The 17,300-nt window shown below is 38.7% G+C and overlaps 3 protein-coding genes and 1 pseudogene across 5 annotated transcripts; 3 read left to right on the top strand and 1 right to left on the bottom strand.

Moving 5' to 3' along the window:
• The first annotated feature begins 1,693 nt into the window (after positions 1 to 1,693).
• LOC104706897 (protein tesmin/TSO1-like CXC 7) lies at positions 1,694 to 4,144 on the top strand. The gene is made up of 8 exons (XM_010423135.3): positions 1,694 to 2,084; positions 2,165 to 2,278; positions 2,392 to 2,572; positions 2,737 to 3,063; positions 3,203 to 3,291; positions 3,374 to 3,468; positions 3,533 to 3,856; positions 3,945 to 4,144. The coding sequence occupies exons 1-8, from the start codon at positions 1,855 to 1,857 to the stop codon at positions 3,977 to 3,979; spliced, it is 1,395 nt and encodes a 464-aa protein (XP_010421437.1). The 5' UTR covers positions 1,694 to 1,854; the 3' UTR covers positions 3,980 to 4,144.
• Positions 4,145 to 4,218: 74 nt separating this feature from the next.
• Positions 4,219 to 7,845, top strand: LOC104706896 (eukaryotic translation initiation factor 3 subunit B). The gene is made up of 11 exons (XM_019228413.2): positions 4,219 to 4,557; positions 4,658 to 4,895; positions 5,016 to 5,162; positions 5,402 to 5,530; positions 5,650 to 5,778; positions 5,872 to 5,955; positions 6,044 to 6,168; positions 6,276 to 6,474; positions 6,556 to 7,088; positions 7,175 to 7,283; positions 7,366 to 7,845. The coding sequence occupies exons 1-11, from the start codon at positions 4,445 to 4,447 to the stop codon at positions 7,702 to 7,704; spliced, it is 2,145 nt and encodes a 714-aa protein (XP_019083958.2). The 5' UTR covers positions 4,219 to 4,444; the 3' UTR covers positions 7,705 to 7,845.
• Positions 7,846 to 8,246: 401 nt separating this feature from the next.
• LOC104706894 (uncharacterized) lies at positions 8,247 to 11,339 on the top strand (annotated as a pseudogene). The gene is made up of 14 exons (XR_015564578.1): positions 8,247 to 8,480; positions 8,848 to 8,970; positions 9,064 to 9,134; positions 9,235 to 9,315; positions 9,421 to 9,549; positions 9,673 to 9,762; positions 9,845 to 9,898; positions 10,012 to 10,102; positions 10,203 to 10,273; positions 10,394 to 10,463; positions 10,596 to 10,648; positions 10,730 to 10,823; positions 10,922 to 11,019; positions 11,121 to 11,339. The product of XR_015564578.1 is annotated as an uncharacterized LOC104706894 (transcript).
• On the bottom strand, positions 11,140 to 15,987 carry LOC109124791 (ubiquitin-conjugating enzyme E2 PEX4). Of its 2 annotated transcripts, none has more exons than XM_010423132.3 (5): positions 12,315 to 15,987; positions 12,163 to 12,212; positions 11,779 to 12,030; positions 11,557 to 11,686; positions 11,140 to 11,445 (listed from the first exon to the last, which is right to left on the bottom strand). In XM_010423132.3, exons 2-5 carry the CDS (start codon positions 12,166 to 12,168, stop codon positions 11,357 to 11,359), a joined length of 477 nt encoding a protein of 158 aa, XP_010421434.1. In that variant the 5' UTR covers positions 12,169 to 12,212; positions 12,315 to 15,987; the 3' UTR covers positions 11,140 to 11,356. The 2 variants fall into 2 exon arrangements, with proteins under 2 accessions (XP_010421434.1, XP_010421433.2); XM_010423131.3 differs by having other exon boundaries at positions 12,498 to 15,259.
• Between the last annotated feature and the right edge of the window lie 1,313 nt (positions 15,988 to 17,300).

The raw sequence follows: 17,300 nt of genomic DNA, 5'->3' as shown, positions 1-17,300 counted from the left end.
ATCGACCTGAAGAGTTTGAAAATTTAACGAAATTTCAAGATGAAATCATTTGCTGACTTCGCCAATACGATTCCCCTATAGCTGTTGCTGTTCCAATTTATGAGTATTTTCAAAATATTGGTAGTGTAAGTGATAATTTTAATATATAATTAAATTATCAAGTTGCAGTTTCTATTAGTGCATAATATTTGTATGGTATTGTGCAGGAGGAGGTTTACCTTCCAATTACTAGAGAAACATTTTATAATGTATACCATGTTATGCTTCTCACTAGTATTGGTCGTAAGAATGATGTTCGGTATTATGAACTGCAAGATTCTCCCGGGATACATAAAGGAGAACAAGGGGTTGAGATTACCCATTTCTTTCTCATGCGGTTGAGATTAAGGGGTTTTACTTTGTACTTGCAAATCCTAAGTTGATGTTCAGATCTAATATCTCTCTTGATCGGCTTTTTTACAGTAGTTACATCGAGGCCAAAAGAGTTCATTGCCAAATGTTAGCTAAGCAAGCAAGCAATTGATTCAGCTTTCTCTTTGAAATCTTATTGAGTTTTCTTTAAAATTGTGCTAATTTTGGTCTTTTTTTTTAACAGGCACTTATAACTGATAGTGATAGAGATCAAATTTTGGTCTGTCTCGGTGAACTTGCAGCACTGGTTGCCAGCAATACTTTAGATGTTCCTATAGATTCAGATGATTTCTCATGAACATTGAAGCAGCCCTTTGCAAATCAATTGGTGATTCTTCTAAGAAATTTGAGAGAGCAGGCAGCGTTATTAACATGTGTGCTATTGTTACTAGGCTTTGGTGTTGTAAGTCTATTGATGAAATCCTTGTATAAATAGAAAGGTATAAAAACACCAAATGATATTTATAAAAACTGTGCATGATTAATAGAGAAAAACTAATTCAAAAATCAAACAAAAATATTTCTAGGGTAACACATAATTTTTTACATTGGAAAAATAAATTTAGAGAATAATTAATGTTTGAGAATTGTAATGTGAAATACATATAGGATTTGATAATATATATTTTTTAATTAATTGTTAATGTGATTTTTTTTTTCCATTCGTTACTGCCTACAGGTGTTTGAAGTTTAGCGAATCCGACTTAAACAATAAAAAACTATTTACTTGATTGGTTTAAATAGCTAACAATCGCAATCGAGGTGATGATTGGTTTTCCCACTAAAACCTGCAAACGCTGCGTTTTCGGGTGGTAGCGGTTATTAGCAGTTGGTGTCAAATTTAATAAAGTATTTGGTGTTTCAAACATTTTTTTGTGATTTTATATTACATCTAATTTTGCCTTTTATGTTTTAACCGCTATTCAATGTTGGACTTGATGGTCAACTAGTCGTAAAATTTCTGCAAATACATCTATTTTGAAACTTGAATCAGTCGTTCAAAATGCTTAATAATATTTGAAACCGCAAACTCCCGCAACCGTAACCGCAAACGAGTCAAGAAGCGTTGTGCCGATGCAGATGGTCGAGAGAAAACCAATGAAGCTCTTAACCGACCGGTTAACTTTAATTGGACAAAACAAACATACCGCACGTGTAAAAAACACTGAGTTTTTTAGCGCCAAATTGCGCTCGTATCCTCTAAAAACCTAGATAGATCTTAATCAAACGATCTGAACCGTTGATTAATCCCTTAAAATCTCAACCTTCAAATTCGCTGATTAAACACAGTTTGTTTTGTTTTTTTTTCTCTCTCTTTTTTTTTTTTTTTTTGATTTTTCAAAAAGATCCCAAAGAGAGGAAGAAGAAGAGAGCTTTTCAAACTTGAACCATATCAAAAAAAAAAAAAAAAAATCTCTGCTCCTTCTGTAAAATCTTTTTGCTATGGAGGAGGATTCGAGTTCTAATGAGAATCCACCTCAATCAGATTTCTCCATCTCTGCGAAGATAGATTCGTTTCAGAAGTCGCTAGAACCACCACCGCCGCCGACTTCTCCGGTGAAATCTTCTCAAGAATCAGCGACGGAAGTCACTCCGCCGCAGAAACTACCGCTTCCCCGATTTGTTCACAACCAAGTTCATATGAATCAATCAGGAGGAAACTGTCGAGTGAGGTAAATATGGTTTTACAAACAATTTAATTTCTCATATCATCAAATTTTTGGGGTTTGATTTTGATTTATATATATGTTAGTAACCAAGATCCATTGACGACCTCACGAGGACAGACTGAACTTGAATCGATAGATAATACTCCAAATAAACAACAGAAACGTTGCAATTGTAAAAACTCAAAGTGCTTGAAGCTGTAAGTAATCTGTTTTGTTATGTTTTTTTTTAAAAAAAGAGAGTTATAAAAAAAAAACATGTTGGTTAGATCCTTTTCCTTTAACAGTCTTGTGGATTTTTTTTTTGTAAAAGGTATTGCGAATGTTTTGCGTCTGGATCTTATTGTAACGGTAGTTGCAACTGTTTGAATTGTCACAACAATTTGGAGAAAGAGGGTTCAAGACAAGAAGCTGTCACGACGATCTTGGACCGTAATCCGGATGCGTTTAAGCCCAAGATTGCTGGTAGTCCTCATGGAATTAAAGATTTGCAGGTTTGTAAATGTAAATCTTGCATCTCAAAAAAAGATGTAGCTTTATGCATTTGGAAGGTGTCCATTATAGGTTAAAAGGCTTTTGAGTAATGATTTGGCTAGATGATATAGTATTATATAACTTATCCTCGGCGTGTTGAATGTTCTTAAAATGGACTTTGTAGGAGAATGCGCGGGAAATGCTGCTTGGAAAGCACAGTAAAGGATGCCACTGCAAGAAATCAGGATGCCTCAAGAAGTACTGTGAGTGTTACCAGGCGAATGTCCTGTGTTCAGAGAATTGTAAATGTCAGGATTGCAAGAATTTCGAAGGAAGTGAAGAAAGACATGCTCTTCTTCATGGACCTCAGCTCTCAGAAACCTACATACAACAGACAACCAATGCTGCTGTTAACCGCGCCATCGACATGTCTGGTTATCTAAACCCTCCTGAATCAAGAAAGAGAAAGAGCAAGGACGCTTTACATTCACACGTTGTCCAGAATCAGAGGGTACACTTCTATTTATCTTGCCGAATAATACAATCCTGTTTTTTTTTTTTTTTTTATGTGTCGATCTGGTGGTGTTTAGCTTCACTTCTTGCATTGAAAGCATACTTTTCTGTGTGTGTGTTTTTCTTGTTCCAACTAGGCAAACCACGTTGTAAGAAATGGTGACACTTCTCTTTTTTCACTCCCTAACGACAAGGCGGTATCTGGATTTACCACTTGTGCTTACAGGTTGGAAATATCAAAGCCCTTCCTTTCTATGATATTGCCTATTGGAAACTACCGTGAGACCTGACTGTTTTGCTTTCTATAGGTCTTCTCTGTCAAATATTATCCAACCACATCATGTCAGAGAGCTATGTTCGCTTTTGGTCTCAAAATCAGTGGATGTGGCAAATAAATTATCAGGTACATATATCATGCAGTTATATGTAAGGAGGATATGTTCCTCATGTCTGATATGGTGTTTCAGGTGCCAAATGTGAAACAGACAAAAGGAAAGATCCTTCACGTGATACAACCCAAAGAGGTGCTAATGTGATCAACGACTCTCCAGATTGTGTCCTTGATACTAATAGAATAGAAGAGAAGCCTTTATCTCCAGCAACACGTGCCTTGATGTGTGACGAAGAACATGAGATCGGGTCAGAGAAAGATACGTTTGCCAGAGTGAAAACAAGCCAAGAGAAAGAAGACACAGACACAAGCTCGGAGGTTTACTTAGAACAAGAACGACAGATCTTGTCAAGCTTCAGGGACTATCTCATTCAGCTCTCAAACCGTGGGAGCTTAAATGGTAAGCTTTGCTTTTATAACTTAAGATCGTATCCTTGTCTTGTAGTCTCGTAGATGATGTGCTAATTTAAGAGATTTGTTTTATGCAGGAAAAAATACCAAAGCCGACACAAATCCAAGTTGAAAGGAATTAGATGATGAAGAGCAAAGCTATCTAGACTTAAATTTGTTTTTGGGGGTAATAATAATGCTTAGGGGGAAATTTCTGACAAAAACTTTAAGATCTAACTCATTTTTTTTTTTAATTCATAATTTAAAAATGGTATGAAGTTGTTGAGTAAAAAATAAACTGTCATCTAGCTTGTGCAAGTTGCGAGTAAAAAAAAAACATGTATCGTCAAAGGAATTAACAGAGCATAATGGGCTTTTCGTCGCTGTATTATTGTTAATGGGCTTTAGAATAATATAGGTCCAAACCAATTACATGACCCGACCCGTCCGGGGAAAATATTCAGTCTTCCTCCGTCTTCGTCATCGGCTTAACACTGCCAAAACTATAATAAAACCCTAGGCTCTCACTTTCTTCCCTTCTTCTTCTTCTTCTTCTTCCTCAAAGCGCACAGAATCTTGGATATAAGTTCTTGAAATCATGGTTGCGGCCGTTGATATAGATGGCCGAGCGGCTCAGTTAGGGATTAATTGGTCTGAGATTAATCTCGATTCCATCCAACTTCCTCCTGGAGACGATTTTGGGATCGCGAGGTGAGATTTTTTTCTCAATAGATCGCTGCGTCTTGGTTTTTATAGAATGTACGAACAACGGAACTGAGTTTTTTTTTTGGAATCTTTGGTGGATTGGTAGTGATGATGAAGCAGTATACCACGAGGATCAGTCAGAATTCGATACTGGATTCGGTAACATAATCGTAGTAGATCACCTCCCTGTTGTTACCAGGGAAAAGTATGAGAAACTTGAAGGTGTTGTCAAGAAAATTTACAACCAGTTAGGTGTGATCAGGGAGAATGGACTGTGGATGCCCGTTGATCCCGATACCAAAAAGACTTTGGGCTACTGTTTGATTGAGTTCAATACCGCTCAGGTTATTTAACTAACTACGAGCAGCTTAGTTAATTTAGCTTAGGTGTCTCTATCTCTGTGTAGGCCTCGTATGTTTCAATGGGGTCTTCTACTTATAAGAGTTTGTTTCTCAATCTTGCAGGAAGCGCAAAATGCTAAGGAAAAGACTCATGGCTACAAGCTGGACAAGTCTCATATCTTTGATGTAAACAAGTTTGATGATTTCGACAGGTTGATGAATGTGAAGGAGGAGTGGGAGCCTCCTCAGGCCAGGCCTTATGTCCCTGCGGTATGTGTCGTTTTCATCATATACTCTACTCCTTGCTACCTTGAATCATTGTCTTTGAATAACTTCCTCTGCGTCTGTGCTGGTTATTTGCTGGTTTGATTCAGTGAATTTCATGTGTTTGCTAGCTGCATTAGAGTTAGGATTTGTTTACGCATTGTATGTATACTAACCAATATAGTTAAAAGTTGCGTAAATCTTGTTGCATGTTTGTTTCTTTATTGAGGTGTTTTTTTTTTCAGGAAAATTATCAAAAATGGCTTACTGATGAGAAAGCCCGGGACCAGCTAGTCATTCGTCATGGCGCTGATACTGAAGTTTACTGGAATGATCCTAGGCAGAAGATGCCTGTACCTGTTCATAAGCGTCCTGTAAGTTACTTACATTTTCCTGTGTATATCCATTATTTGTTAATTGACTGTTTAGAGCAATGTTACATTTTCCTGTATATATCCATTATTTGAATTAATGATGTTCTCCTCCTATGCAGTATTGGACAGAGAGTTATGTGCAGTGGTCTCCTCTAGGTACATACCTTGTGACACTTCACAAGCAAGGAGCAGCTGTTTGGGGTGGTGCTGATACATTCACGCGTCTCATGCGTTATCAGCATTCTATGGTTTGACTTTCCTTTTAATCGCTACGTAGTAGCTTTGTTTTTCTTCTGTTGGCCTGAAAATTGACATGTTTTAATTTGTTGATTCCGTTTTAGGTAAAACTAGTTGACTTCTCGCCAGGTGAGAAATATCTGGTAACTTACCATAGCCAAGAACCAAGCAACCCACGAGATGCAAGTGTGAGTGCATCTTTGCTTTCTGTTCTTTCCAACTTTTATTTGTATATCATTTCTATACAAAGGATTCTGATTTCTGTCAAACTCTCAGAAAGTAGAGATTAAGGTCTTTGATGTGAGGACCGGTAGGATGATGAGAGATTTCAAGGGTAGTGCTGATGAGTTTTCAATTGGAGGACCTGGTGGTGTTGCTGGTGCCTCTTGGCCTGTTTTCAGGTAATATCTTCAACTGCATATCAATGTCCTGAATATAAAAAGTCAAAATCTATTCTCTATTCAACTATTGTCCACATTTGTTGATATCTCGTAAACTTTTTCTGCAGATGGGCTGGTGGAAATGATGATAAATACTTTGCCAAGCTTAGCAAAAACACTATCTCTGTCTATGAGACTGAGACTTTCAGCTTAATAGACAAGAAATCCATGAAGGTTGATAATGTTGTGGATATCTGCTGGTCTCCTACTGATTCTATCCTTTCATTGTTTGTTCCTGAACAAGGTGGTGGAAACCAACCTGCCAAGGTATGTTTTTATTATTTCCCTGAATCCTCAATTTGCTTCAGTTTTCTGCCAGTTGTTCTGTATTTACATGTCTTTCTTCAGGCTGCTCTAATCCAAATCCCGAGCAAGGTGGAGTTGAGGCAGAAGAATCTCTTCAGTGTGAGCGACTGCAAGATGTACTGGCAGAGTAGTGGAGAGTATCTTGCTGTCAAGGTTGATCGATACACAAAAACTAAGAAGAGCACATACTCTGGATTTGAGCTTTTCCGTATCAAAGAGAGAGATATTCCCATCGAGGTTCTTGAGCTGGACAACAAGAATGACAAGATCATTGCTTTCGCGTGGGAGCCCAAGGGTCACAGGTTTGCTGTGATTCATGGTGACCAACCAAGACCAGATGTCAGTTTCTACACAATGAAGACTGCACAGAACACTGGAAGGGTTTCAAAGCTCGCAACTTTGAAGGCCAAACAAGCCAATGCCCTCTTCTGGTCCCCCACTGGCAAGTACATCATTCTTGCTGGGTTAAAGGGATTCAATGGCCAGCTTGAATTCTTCAACGTGGATGAGCTCGAGACAATGGCCACAGCCGAACACTTCATGGCTACGGAAATCTTATGGGACCCAACTGGAAGGTACTACTCTCTTAAAACTAAATCAGTCCATTGGTTGTTTCTCTTTGTTCCAGACTGATGTGGTTCGCTTTTTTTTTTTTCCAAAGGTACGTTGCAACCGCAGTGACATCAGTCCACGAGATGGATAATGGGTTCACCATATGGTCTTTCAACGGGAATTTGCTTTACCGAACACTGAAGGATCATTTCTTCCAGGTCTGTAACAAAAAGAAACTCGGTCTCAAACAAGTATCATCCATTTCGATGTCTAAAAAAATGTTTGTGTATGGTTAAACAGTTGGCTTGGCGTCCAAGACCGCCATCATTCTTGACAGCGGAGAAGGAAGAAGAGATAGCAAAGAACCTGAAAAAGTACAGCAAGAAGTACGAGGCAGAGGATCAGGACGTGTCGTTGCTGTTGAGCGAACAAGACAGAGAGAAGAGGAAGGCATTAAAGGAAGAATGGGAAAAATGGGTGATGCAGTGGAAGTCTCTTCATGAAGAGGAGAAACTCGCGAGGCAAAATCTTCGGGATGGTGAAGTTAGTGATGTGGAAGAAGATGAGTATGAAGCCAAAGAAGTTGAGTTTGAGGATGTTATCGATGTAACCGAGGAAATCGTTCAAGAGTCAATGTAATTTTCTCAGTCCGTCTCTTGTTACTTCGGATCTCTTAGACGTCAGCGTTCTCTACACTTCGAAGAGAATTTTTGGTTCCGGATAAATCTTTAGCGTTTGGAGATATATGAAATATAGCGTTTGAGCTTTGTGATGACAAAATTAAGGATTGAGAATTGTAAAGTTGGATTTGGTGAGACATAACGGCAAAACGCAACGGTTATTATCATATTTGTTGACCGATCTTTCTCAATTTCAGGGTTTAAGCAATTAATATTTAGGTCTCTACTACTTAAGCTCCATCTTAAAGAAAAGTTTTTTTTTGGTTGGCTTTGTATATGAAAAGGTTAAACACAATAATGTGTACAATGATGAAACTATTCAATTTTCGTCATGTATAAGGCTGAAAGAGACTTCATTTATCACCCTTTTTTCTGTATGCGTGTGTGTGTGTTTTGTGGGTGCAAATAGTGAACTTCCCATTAATGCTAATAAATTTCTGATACCTAATTTAGCAGAGAAGACTTTGCTTAGAGTTAGAGCGATCTGATCTAATCTTATCTACGTCTTTTATCTCCAAGCCGCACTATAGAAAAGCCACTATGTTCATTGCCTCATTGGTGTTTGACTCTGTGGTTCTTGTTTTTTCTTATTTCAATTTACAAGCAGGCACTGATGATGGCTTCATCACAAAGTTGTAGCTGTCGATTGTTAAAGATGTTTTTGTCTCTTGCTGTCCAGATCGCCCATATAATCCTAGGAAACAAAGGTTCCTCTCCCATACCAGTTGGTGGAAGGTATTCTCACTTGAGTATTCAAAGACTGAGGATTTTTAAAAAATTTCGTATATAGATTATATATATTAAATTGAGTATGTGTTATGTTTTTTTTTTCTTTTTTTTGTGGATGCTAGAAAAACATTTCGAATAATTTTTTTATAGCAATCGAATAAAAACCCAAAATGCAAAAATCCGAAAATGTGACGACAAAATCAAAGTGTTTTTATTTTTATTTTTATAAATCAAATCAATAACAAAGAGACGAAAAAAAAAAAAAAGTATTTATAAAGTTAACCAAAACACGTTCATTAAGAAGTAGCAAGCAGGTAGCTAAAATTGTGCAAATTTGCATGCCGTTGACATTAATTTTGAGTAACGAAAACAGAACAACGAATCTTTTTCTCCCACCACCGATCACCGGAGACGCCAGACGGAGTTATGGATTCTCAAGCCCAAGTGTTTAGATCGGAGTTCCTTCGTGTTCTCCTGAGTCGACGATCTCCCGAAGGTGATTTATTTACTAATCTTTCTTTTAATTTTTTTCCCGATTTCATAATCACATATTTTAATAATCTTCCTTTTAAATCTTTAATCTCTCCAGTTCCACTAATGGTGGATTATTCGAATCCTGTCGAGAACCCTCTCTTTCAATCCGATGTTCCATCTACAGAAGTGAGATGATGTTCAATCCTTTTCTTTTTTTTTTTTTCCTACAAAAGTTTTACTCTTCTTCTAATTTGATTTTTGTTTGTTTGGTCATTACAAAACACAGGCAATAGAGTCTTGTCCAAAAGAAGACATTGGTGACTTGAAAGAAATGCTTAAAGAAGAAAATCTTCATCTCCACACTGAGGTAACTAATATATTTGGTATATATATATATATTCTTATGTATAATATATTTTGTGTTAAGTCTTACAAAAAAAGTTGTATTCTATTTGTAATGGGGAATATAAAGGATGCAGAGCAAGGGAGATTGCCTTTGCTTATATTAAGCCTGAAGAAGAGCAGTGAACAAAGAAGGCCAGCGATTGTGTTTATGCACGGCACAAACACAAACAAAGAATGGTTAAGGCCATGGCTCGAAGTAACATCATTTTTTTTTTTTTTTACTTTTTGATTTCTTCTTAATTAATCAACAGAGGAATGTTTTGATTATATATATATATATATATATATATATATATATATCTGTTTTATTTCTACTTAGGCATATGCTTCGAGGGGATATGTCGCCATTGGTTTAGACTCTCGCTACCATGGGGAACGCGCTTACAACTGCAAAACTGCATATAATGATGTTTGTTACAAATTCATTATATATGACCTTTTTGATTTTTCTTCTCTTTTGAGTTCTGATATGGGTGTATATTACAATGCAGGCTCTTATATCATCTTGGAAAAATGGAAACACAATGCCTTTTATCTTTGATACTGTAAAAAACCCATTGCCTCTTTTTAGCTTTCATTTTGTGGTTTCACTTTTAGAGTATAAGACATCGATCTTACTGCGCATCTATTTGATTTTTATTTTTTGGTCTTTTCTCAGGTTTGGGATTTGATCAAACTAGCTGAATATCTTACTAAGAGGGATGATATAGACCCAAAAAGGATAGGAATCACCGGCATTTCCCTAGGAGGTCAGTCATATAACAAACTGATGAGTTGCATGATTTGTTGTAGTAATAGTAGTAAGTTCATATACACTAACTTTTTGTTCATTGTGAAACCAATATACAGGGATGCATACTTGGTTTGCTGCTGCAGCTGACACCCGCTATTCCGTGGCTGTCCCTTTAATCGGTGTCCAGGTGCAAAAATCATCACTACTACTCTTTTCTTAAACAGCATAGCAACTATGAGACCTATTCTTTTGCTTGTAAAAGAGGATATATGGTTTCCTAATTCAAAAACTTTTGTATGTTGGGCAGGGATTTAGATGGGCAATCGACAATGATGAGTGGGAAGCAAGAGTCAACAGTTTAAAACCTTTATTTGAAGGTCAGATTTTGAAAAACTCACTAAAAGATTCAATATATACTTTTTTTTTTTTTTGAACAAAGATTCAATATATACTTAAGTATGAGAATTATAATTCCTTTGCACTTTTTTTCTTTCTTTCTATGGTTTCAGAAGCAAGGATTGATCTGGGAAAGATTGTAATCGACAAAGAAGTAGTCGACAAGGTAAAAAAGCTTGAAAATGACTAGGAATCCGGATAGCGACTCAAATATACAGTTGGTAAAGTATTTGATGACTTGAAACAGGTGTGGAACAGAATAGCTCCTGGACTAGCTTCCAAGTTTGATTCACCTTACTCATTACCAGTGATTGCTCCACGACCTCTTTACATCCTTAACGGTCAGCACAATCAATATGTGCTCATTATCCATCTGATTCACTTACAAGTATATGCTCTGACACACTTACAAGTTTTTTTTCCGGATTTTCATATGCAGGTGCCAAGGATCCTCGGTGCCCTCTTGGCGGACTAGAAGTTCCTTTAAAGAGAGCTGAGAAGGCGTATAAGGAAACTGGTTCTTCTGGAAATTTTAAGGTACGTATATCATCATTGATCTAATCTTATATATAGTTGTAATTGCAACCAGTATCAGATAGAGAAATTAAAATAGACTTTTTGATGTTTCTTGAGAGCAGTTCAAAGCAGAAGATGGAGTTGGACACGAAGTGACGAGTTTTATGATCAAAGAGTCATCAGACTGGTTTGACAAATTCCTTACATAAACCGGTGGACATGACATGTCCAATTGTAATATTGGTAAAACTGTAAACTAATAATAAGAAGAAGAAACATCTGCTTGTAAACTGAAATAATGTATTCTTCACTTGTCGCAAATCATTTTATCATTAACGAAATCGAAAAGAGAGTATCATCATCCTTTTTTAGGCATAGCGGCGAGGCGTGTGTACATGCTTGCCATTGAATTGAACCCTCTCACATCCCCAGATCTAAGAAGATTACCTTCAATAGCAACAAACAACGAAAACAGAAGTGTCATATTATTTCTAGTTACACTAAAAGGCAGTTGCATATTCTCTTTTTTTTTTTTTTTTTGTTGTTGTTTGTTTTCACCTGAGTCGCAGTTAAGAGGACTGTCCGGTTCAGGATGAGCCATCAATGCTATGATGGCTCTACAAACGGACTGAAGCGTCCAAGCGGGACTCCACGCATTCTTGAGTATGTCGAGGCATATTTCCCCTGTCTACAAATCCAAAGAATGTAAGAAAAAAGAAGAAAAGAAAAGAAAACGTTTGTAGCAAAGAGATTACAAAAACCGCATCGTTTTCACTGAACCTTGAAGTGCACATTTGGATGAAATATCTTGGTCAAGAATCGCACTTGAGGAGGTTGTAGAGGATACGGTTCAGGAACAGCAAATGCAAGCTGAAAAACTCCGCCTTCATAAGGCGTCTCAGACGGTCCCTTGATAAGAGCGGTCCATTTGAAAATGTTGGTATCGTCACACACCAATTGAATATCTGGATCAGCTACTTTCTCACGCTGAACCTCTTTGTATTCCTTAAACAGTCTCGCTCGTGATGATGCCTATTTTTACAAACACCACATCAACCAATCAATCATTTTTTTTAGCCAAAAAAAATTCTCAGACAACCCTAAGTTATAATTATAGTGAAATTCATAACATCAAAAAAAAAAAAAAAAAAAAAAAACTACTACCTGCATCTCTAATTTGCCCAAAGAAGCAAAGATCGAATCGTCGTCTTCAACTGCAAAAGTTATTAAAAAAAAAAAAAAAAGAGAGATCAAATACTAAAAATCAAGAAGAACTAAAACAACCCTGAAGCAAAAAAATTAGGGTTTTATTTTACTTTCTTGTAATTCACAGACAGACGGCAGTTATCAGATCCGGTGGTGATAATCTCAATCAATCATTAGGTGAAATTGTATTATCCAAGAACAATTGATTAATTAGGGTTAATCAATCACTCTACTTTTGAGATCTAAGAAAGAAAGACATAATAAAGAGAAAGAAGATTCAACGAAGCCTTTACCTGCAGAGGAATGACAAGAAGAGAGAGAGAGATAGAGAATGAGGAGAGGAAGAAAGCAAATTGATTCGATTGACGGAAGATACCAACTAAATAATGGTTCCATTCGGTTCGGTTATCAGATTTCAGTAATTTATTTTGTTACCCAAATTAATCGATACATTTCGGGTCTGAATGGTGATTGAGGTCGGGGTGATCAAATCCATTAGCGGTTTAGACCACTCCAAAAATAGGACGGACCAACTATATTTGTAAACAAAAACGGTCCGCAGTTGGTTTGTATCGTTTTTTTCTATTATCTTTAGACCGCACCACTGCGGATTGTATTTGATAAATGGTGAATAAAAAGCGGTCTAATCCGCTGATGGATTTATTCGCCTTGACCGCTGCAACCATTCACACCCTTCATTTTTCTAACTAAAAAAACCTCAAGTTTTTTCATCTAATACCCGCAAACCAAATTTTTGGTTTGACTATACAGTATACACCAAGAAAGGGTGTTTGTTGACACCACTATTCGGTTAGTGCTCGAGTTATTTCTAATCTCTCCGGTTTGGTTTGGTTTAGTGGGGAAACTCTAGGGTTCGGGTATTGAAGAAAGAAACCCGATGCCCTTATTTTTTTTAGCCTTTTTTCGTCTTCCATAGAGTTTGAAAAGAGATAAATAGTTTTTGTGAGTTTCCTGAGAGTTCTAAGCCGTTTTTAGAGAGATTTGTCCCGGTGAATGAAGATCTAAGGCTAAGGATGTGTTGGGAGGCTTGCTGTGGTATTGGATTCATCATTGTTAGTCAGAAACTTTTTGTTGGAAAGGTGGGTGCATGACCATGGCTTCTCTAAGCTAAGATCTCTAATTTCTTTGTTTTTGTGAGTGGGTTGATTGTCTTTTCTTGCTTGGTTGCTTAGTTTTGTGGTTTTATGAGTTGAAATGGCCTCTAGGAGAGCCATGGACGCGTTGGAAGGTGGAGATCTGGTGATCATTGTCGGTTGACACCATTACTCAGCAGGCGGATGGATGTTTGTCCTTTTCATGGTTTGATTTTTGATGGTTGTATGTATAGCCCACGAAGATCATGAGGTTCCTAAGCATTGCCAGAGCAGAGTGAGCGTTATGTGGTTTATACAAATGCTTCTAGAGTTGGCTTGGGGTGTGTGTTGATGTAGCATAGGAAGATTATTGCCTACGCGTTGAAGCAATTGCAGAAGCATTTGGACAGTTTGTCCTACCCTTGGCTTGGAGATGACAACTCTGATTTTTGCCCTGAAGATTTGGAGGTCTTATCTTTATGGCGGGAAGGTACATGTTTTTACAGATCATAAGAGCTTGAAATACATTTTCACTCAGCCTCAACTAAATTTGAGGCAAAGGCAATGGATAAAGTTAGTGGCAGATTATGACCTAGAGATAGCTTATCACCCTGGTAAAGCTAACTTGGTTGTAGATTCTCTAAGTCGAAAGCATACGGCTTCGGCCCAGGAGCCGGATATGGAATCTCTGGTGGGTGAGATAATGCATTGAGGTTGTGTGTTATTTCACAAGAGCCTTTGGGATTAGAGGCATCAGACCAAGCCAATCTTTTGAGTAGACTTTGGTTGGCACATGAGAGGGATGAGGGACTAGTGAATGCCTCTAGGGATGTTGGTTTGGAGTATCATGTCTCCGATAATGGTACCATATTTGTGCATGGACGAATTTGTGTGCCCAAAGATAAGGAGTTGAGGTGGGAGATTCTGAGATAGGCTCATGCGAATATGTTTTCTATTCTTCCAGGAGTGACTAAGATGTATTGTGACCTCAAGCGGTATTATCATTGGGTCGGGATGAAGAAAGATGTAGCTGATTGGGCCGCGAAATATGATGTTTGCTAGTTAGTGAAGGCTGAGCATTAGGTTCCGATTGGCTTATTGCAGAGTTTACCTATTCTAGAGAAGAAGTGGGATATGATCACGATGGATTTCGTGGTAGGATTGCCAATGTCTCAACTTTTGAAGCGATTTGGGTCATTGTGGACCAGTCGACTAAGTCTATACATTTTCTGGCCAAAAAGAAGATCGATGGAAAATCAATTTTGGCTACCAAGTATGTGAAGGAGATATTCAGATTGCATGGAGTGCCAACGAGTATTGTGTCTGATAGGGATTCCAAGTTCACTTTAGTGTTTTGGAGAGCATTTCAGACATAGATGGGCACTAAGGTGCATCAATGGGCGAATCATCTAAGCTTGGTAGAGTTTGATTACAACAACAACTACCAGACGAGTATCTAGATGACTCCTTATTAGGTGTTGTATTGGAGGTCATGTCGTACACCGTTGTGCTGGAATCAGGTGGGGGGGGGGGGAGTGTAACATCCCAAACCCAATTTTGGGTTGGTGTCGATCGACACCAAGGTGGGGAAAGGAGATCCATCCTCTTCATGTGTATGGAGAAGGATGTGATTACTTGATGCTGGATTAGGAGAGTCAAGGAGGCTTTCTCATGGTTGTTATCCAGGTAAGTCATGTTGTTTGATGTTTAATCGATTAGAGAATAGATGGTTGTAAATAATTAGGGTTTTGCGGCGAGAAGGAGCTTGAAGAGAGGCTCAGATCGTGATTTATGGGTTGGTGTCGTTCGACACTATTGTGATGTCGGTCGGGGCAACGTTTGGAGGATGAAACGGAGTCCGATTTGGCTGAAATTTGGTGGAGAGCTTCGTGGTGCTATGAGCTTTATATCCCAAATCCAATTTTGGGTGGGTGTCGATCGACACCAGTAAACTGGTGGTTGGTTGGTGTGTTTCAAAATCGATCGGTTTAGCTTGGTTTAGTTTGGAAACCCTAAATCTCGTTTTAAAAGGCGCGAGCAGCCTATTTTCTGGGGGAGGGTAGTATTTGGTCGCTTCTAAGAGAGAAGGAGAAAGACAAAGAGAGATTGTGAGTTTGATCCTGAGAGAAAAGGGAGCCGTGAGGAGGGTTAAGAGGAGCAGAGGGATCTCTTTTGGTGGTTCTAGGAGGAGAGAAGCAAAGAGAGTTGTGGTGATCTCAATCGGAAGGGAGGGGAAAGGAGATCCATCCTCTTCATGTGTAAGTAGAAGGATGTGATTACTTGATGGTGGATTAGGAGAGTCAAGGAGGCTTCCTCATGGTTGTTATCCAGATAAGTCGTATTGTTTGATGTTTAATCGATTAGGGAATAGATGGTTGTGAAGGATTATGGTTTTACGGTGAGAAGAAGCTTGAAGAGAGGCTCAGATCGTGATTTCTGGGTTGGTGTCGTTCGACACCATTGTGGGCTCGACACCAACACCTGCGGATGAACAACGCGAACTGGTTTGAGAGGGCTACTTCGGGGCATCGTTTGTAGGATGAAACAGAGTTTGATTTGGCTGAAATTTGGTGAAGAGCTTCGTCGTGCTATGATATTTATATCCAACGGTGGGTTTGTGAAATGGACGGTTGGTTTGTGTTTTAATCAAGTGTTTGTATTGTGGTATGGTATAGACGGTTTTGTGGTAAAGTTGGGGTGTGTTTGACGGTCGAACGACACCAGCATGCTGTTGTGTGTTTGGTTCCTAGGAGGACAGCTGGAGTTAGGTTTGGATGAGGAGAGATTGACGGAAGTGATGTCGGTAGCATCGGTGTGTGTGTTGGTTCACAAGTGGTGCGATGGGTGACGTTCGACACTAGAGAAGGTCTCGTTCGACACTAGAGGAGTTGATAGTGAGTTGGAATAATTGTGTAGGTGCCGCTCGACACACCAGGTGGAGGTGTCGCTTGACACACCAAGTGGAGATGTCGTTCGACACACCAGGTGGAGGTGCCGTTCGACACTAGAGGAGTTGATAGTGAGTTGGAATAATTGTGGGGAAGTGTTTTCCGTGGCTGGACGGAATCAAATATTCCAGCCCACCTCTCTTGTAACTCGGTCAGTAGGGGTGGTTGCTTGTGAGACTCAGTAACTAGATGAGGTGTGTTTGGTGTATTGGTGGAAGTTTTGTAAGAAGCGAGTTCTACGCTGGTTGTCTCATTAGAATTATGGGGTTACAGTGAGATCATTTCCCGTGGATCTTATGTGAGGACTGGGAATCCGGGTGCGGTCGTTTCAAGGAGAGGAGCATATATGGTGCAGATTTTGTTCATGAGATCTCGGAGAAGATTCGGGTTCTGAAGCTAATAATGAATGAGGCTTAGGATCGGCAGAGGAGTTATGCTTATAAGAGGAGCAAGGATCTTGAGTTTCAGGTTGGAGATAGAGTGTACCTCAAGATGGCAATGTTGCGGGGTCTGAACAAGACATTATGAGACTAAGTTGAGTCTGAAGTACATGAGCTCATTTAGAGTGGTTGAGCGGGTGAGACCGGTTGCATATAAGTTGGAGTTGCCTGAAGTTATGCATGCATTCCACAAGGTCTTCCATGTGTAAATGCTGAGGAAGTGTCTTCATAAGAATGATCAGTTGTTGGCTAAGATTCTTGTAGATCTTTAGCCCAACATGACTTTGGAGGTGAGACTAGTAAGGGTGCTCGAGAGGAGAATCAAGGAGCTTCGGCGGAAGAAGATTCCTTTGATAAGAATTTTGTAGGATTGTGATGGTGTTGAGGAGCAGACTTGGGAGTCAAAGGCGAGGATGAAGGCAAAGTTCAAGAAATGGTTCGAGAAACAAGTCGATGCATGATTTTGTCTATTTTGGGATATAATTTGTTGTTTTAGCTTGGTGCAGTTGTATCTTATCTTTCATTATGTATTTTTGTTTAAAGTTGTAGCGATTGTGACAATTAATGATTGATAAGATGAATATTTTCTTGGATTTGGCGTGTGTTGGCATGAG

The sequence above is a fragment of the Camelina sativa genome, chromosome 8 (assembly GCF_030686135.1).
Source record: "Camelina sativa cultivar CO46 ecotype springtype chromosome 8, ASM3068613v1".
NCBI classification, from domain to species: domain Eukaryota; kingdom Viridiplantae; phylum Streptophyta; class Magnoliopsida; order Brassicales; family Brassicaceae; genus Camelina; species Camelina sativa.
Note: the sequence above shows the minus strand (reverse complement) of the source record. Positions and strands in the feature narration are given on the sequence as shown.

Excerpts from the sequence above, each read along its gene's own strand:
- LOC104706897 (XM_010423135.3), top strand. The coding sequence starts at position 1,855 with ATGGAGGAGGATTCGAGTTCTAATGAGAATCCACCTCAATCAGATTTC. Across the intron at positions 2,279-2,391 it reads AACTCAAAGTGCTTGAAGCT|GTATTGCGAATGTTTTGCGT; the intron begins GTAAGTAATCTG and ends TTTTTGTAAAAG. Across the intron at positions 3,857-3,944 it reads AAACCGTGGGAGCTTAAATG|GAAAAAATACCAAAGCCGAC; the intron begins GTAAGCTTTGCT and ends TGTTTTATGCAG.
- LOC104706896 (XM_019228413.2), top strand. The coding sequence starts at position 4,445 with ATGGTTGCGGCCGTTGATATAGATGGCCGAGCGGCTCAGTTAGGGATT. Across the intron at positions 4,558-4,657 it reads GACGATTTTGGGATCGCGAG|TGATGATGAAGCAGTATACC; the intron begins GTGAGATTTTTT and ends GTGGATTGGTAG. Across the intron at positions 7,089-7,174 it reads TTATGGGACCCAACTGGAAG|GTACGTTGCAACCGCAGTGA; the intron begins GTACTACTCTCT and ends TTTTTTCCAAAG.
- LOC109124791 (XM_010423131.3), bottom strand. The coding sequence starts at position 12,600 with ATGGAACCATTATTTAGTTGGTATCTTCCGTCAATCGAATCAATTTGC. Across the intron at positions 12,213-12,497 it reads TTCTTGTCATTCCTCTGCAG|TTGAAGACGACGATTCGATC; the intron begins GTAAAGGCTTCG and ends TAACTTTTGCAG. Across the intron at positions 12,031-12,162 it reads TGGGCAAATTAGAGATGCAG|GCATCATCACGAGCGAGACT; the intron begins GTAGTAGTTTTT and ends TTGTAAAAATAG.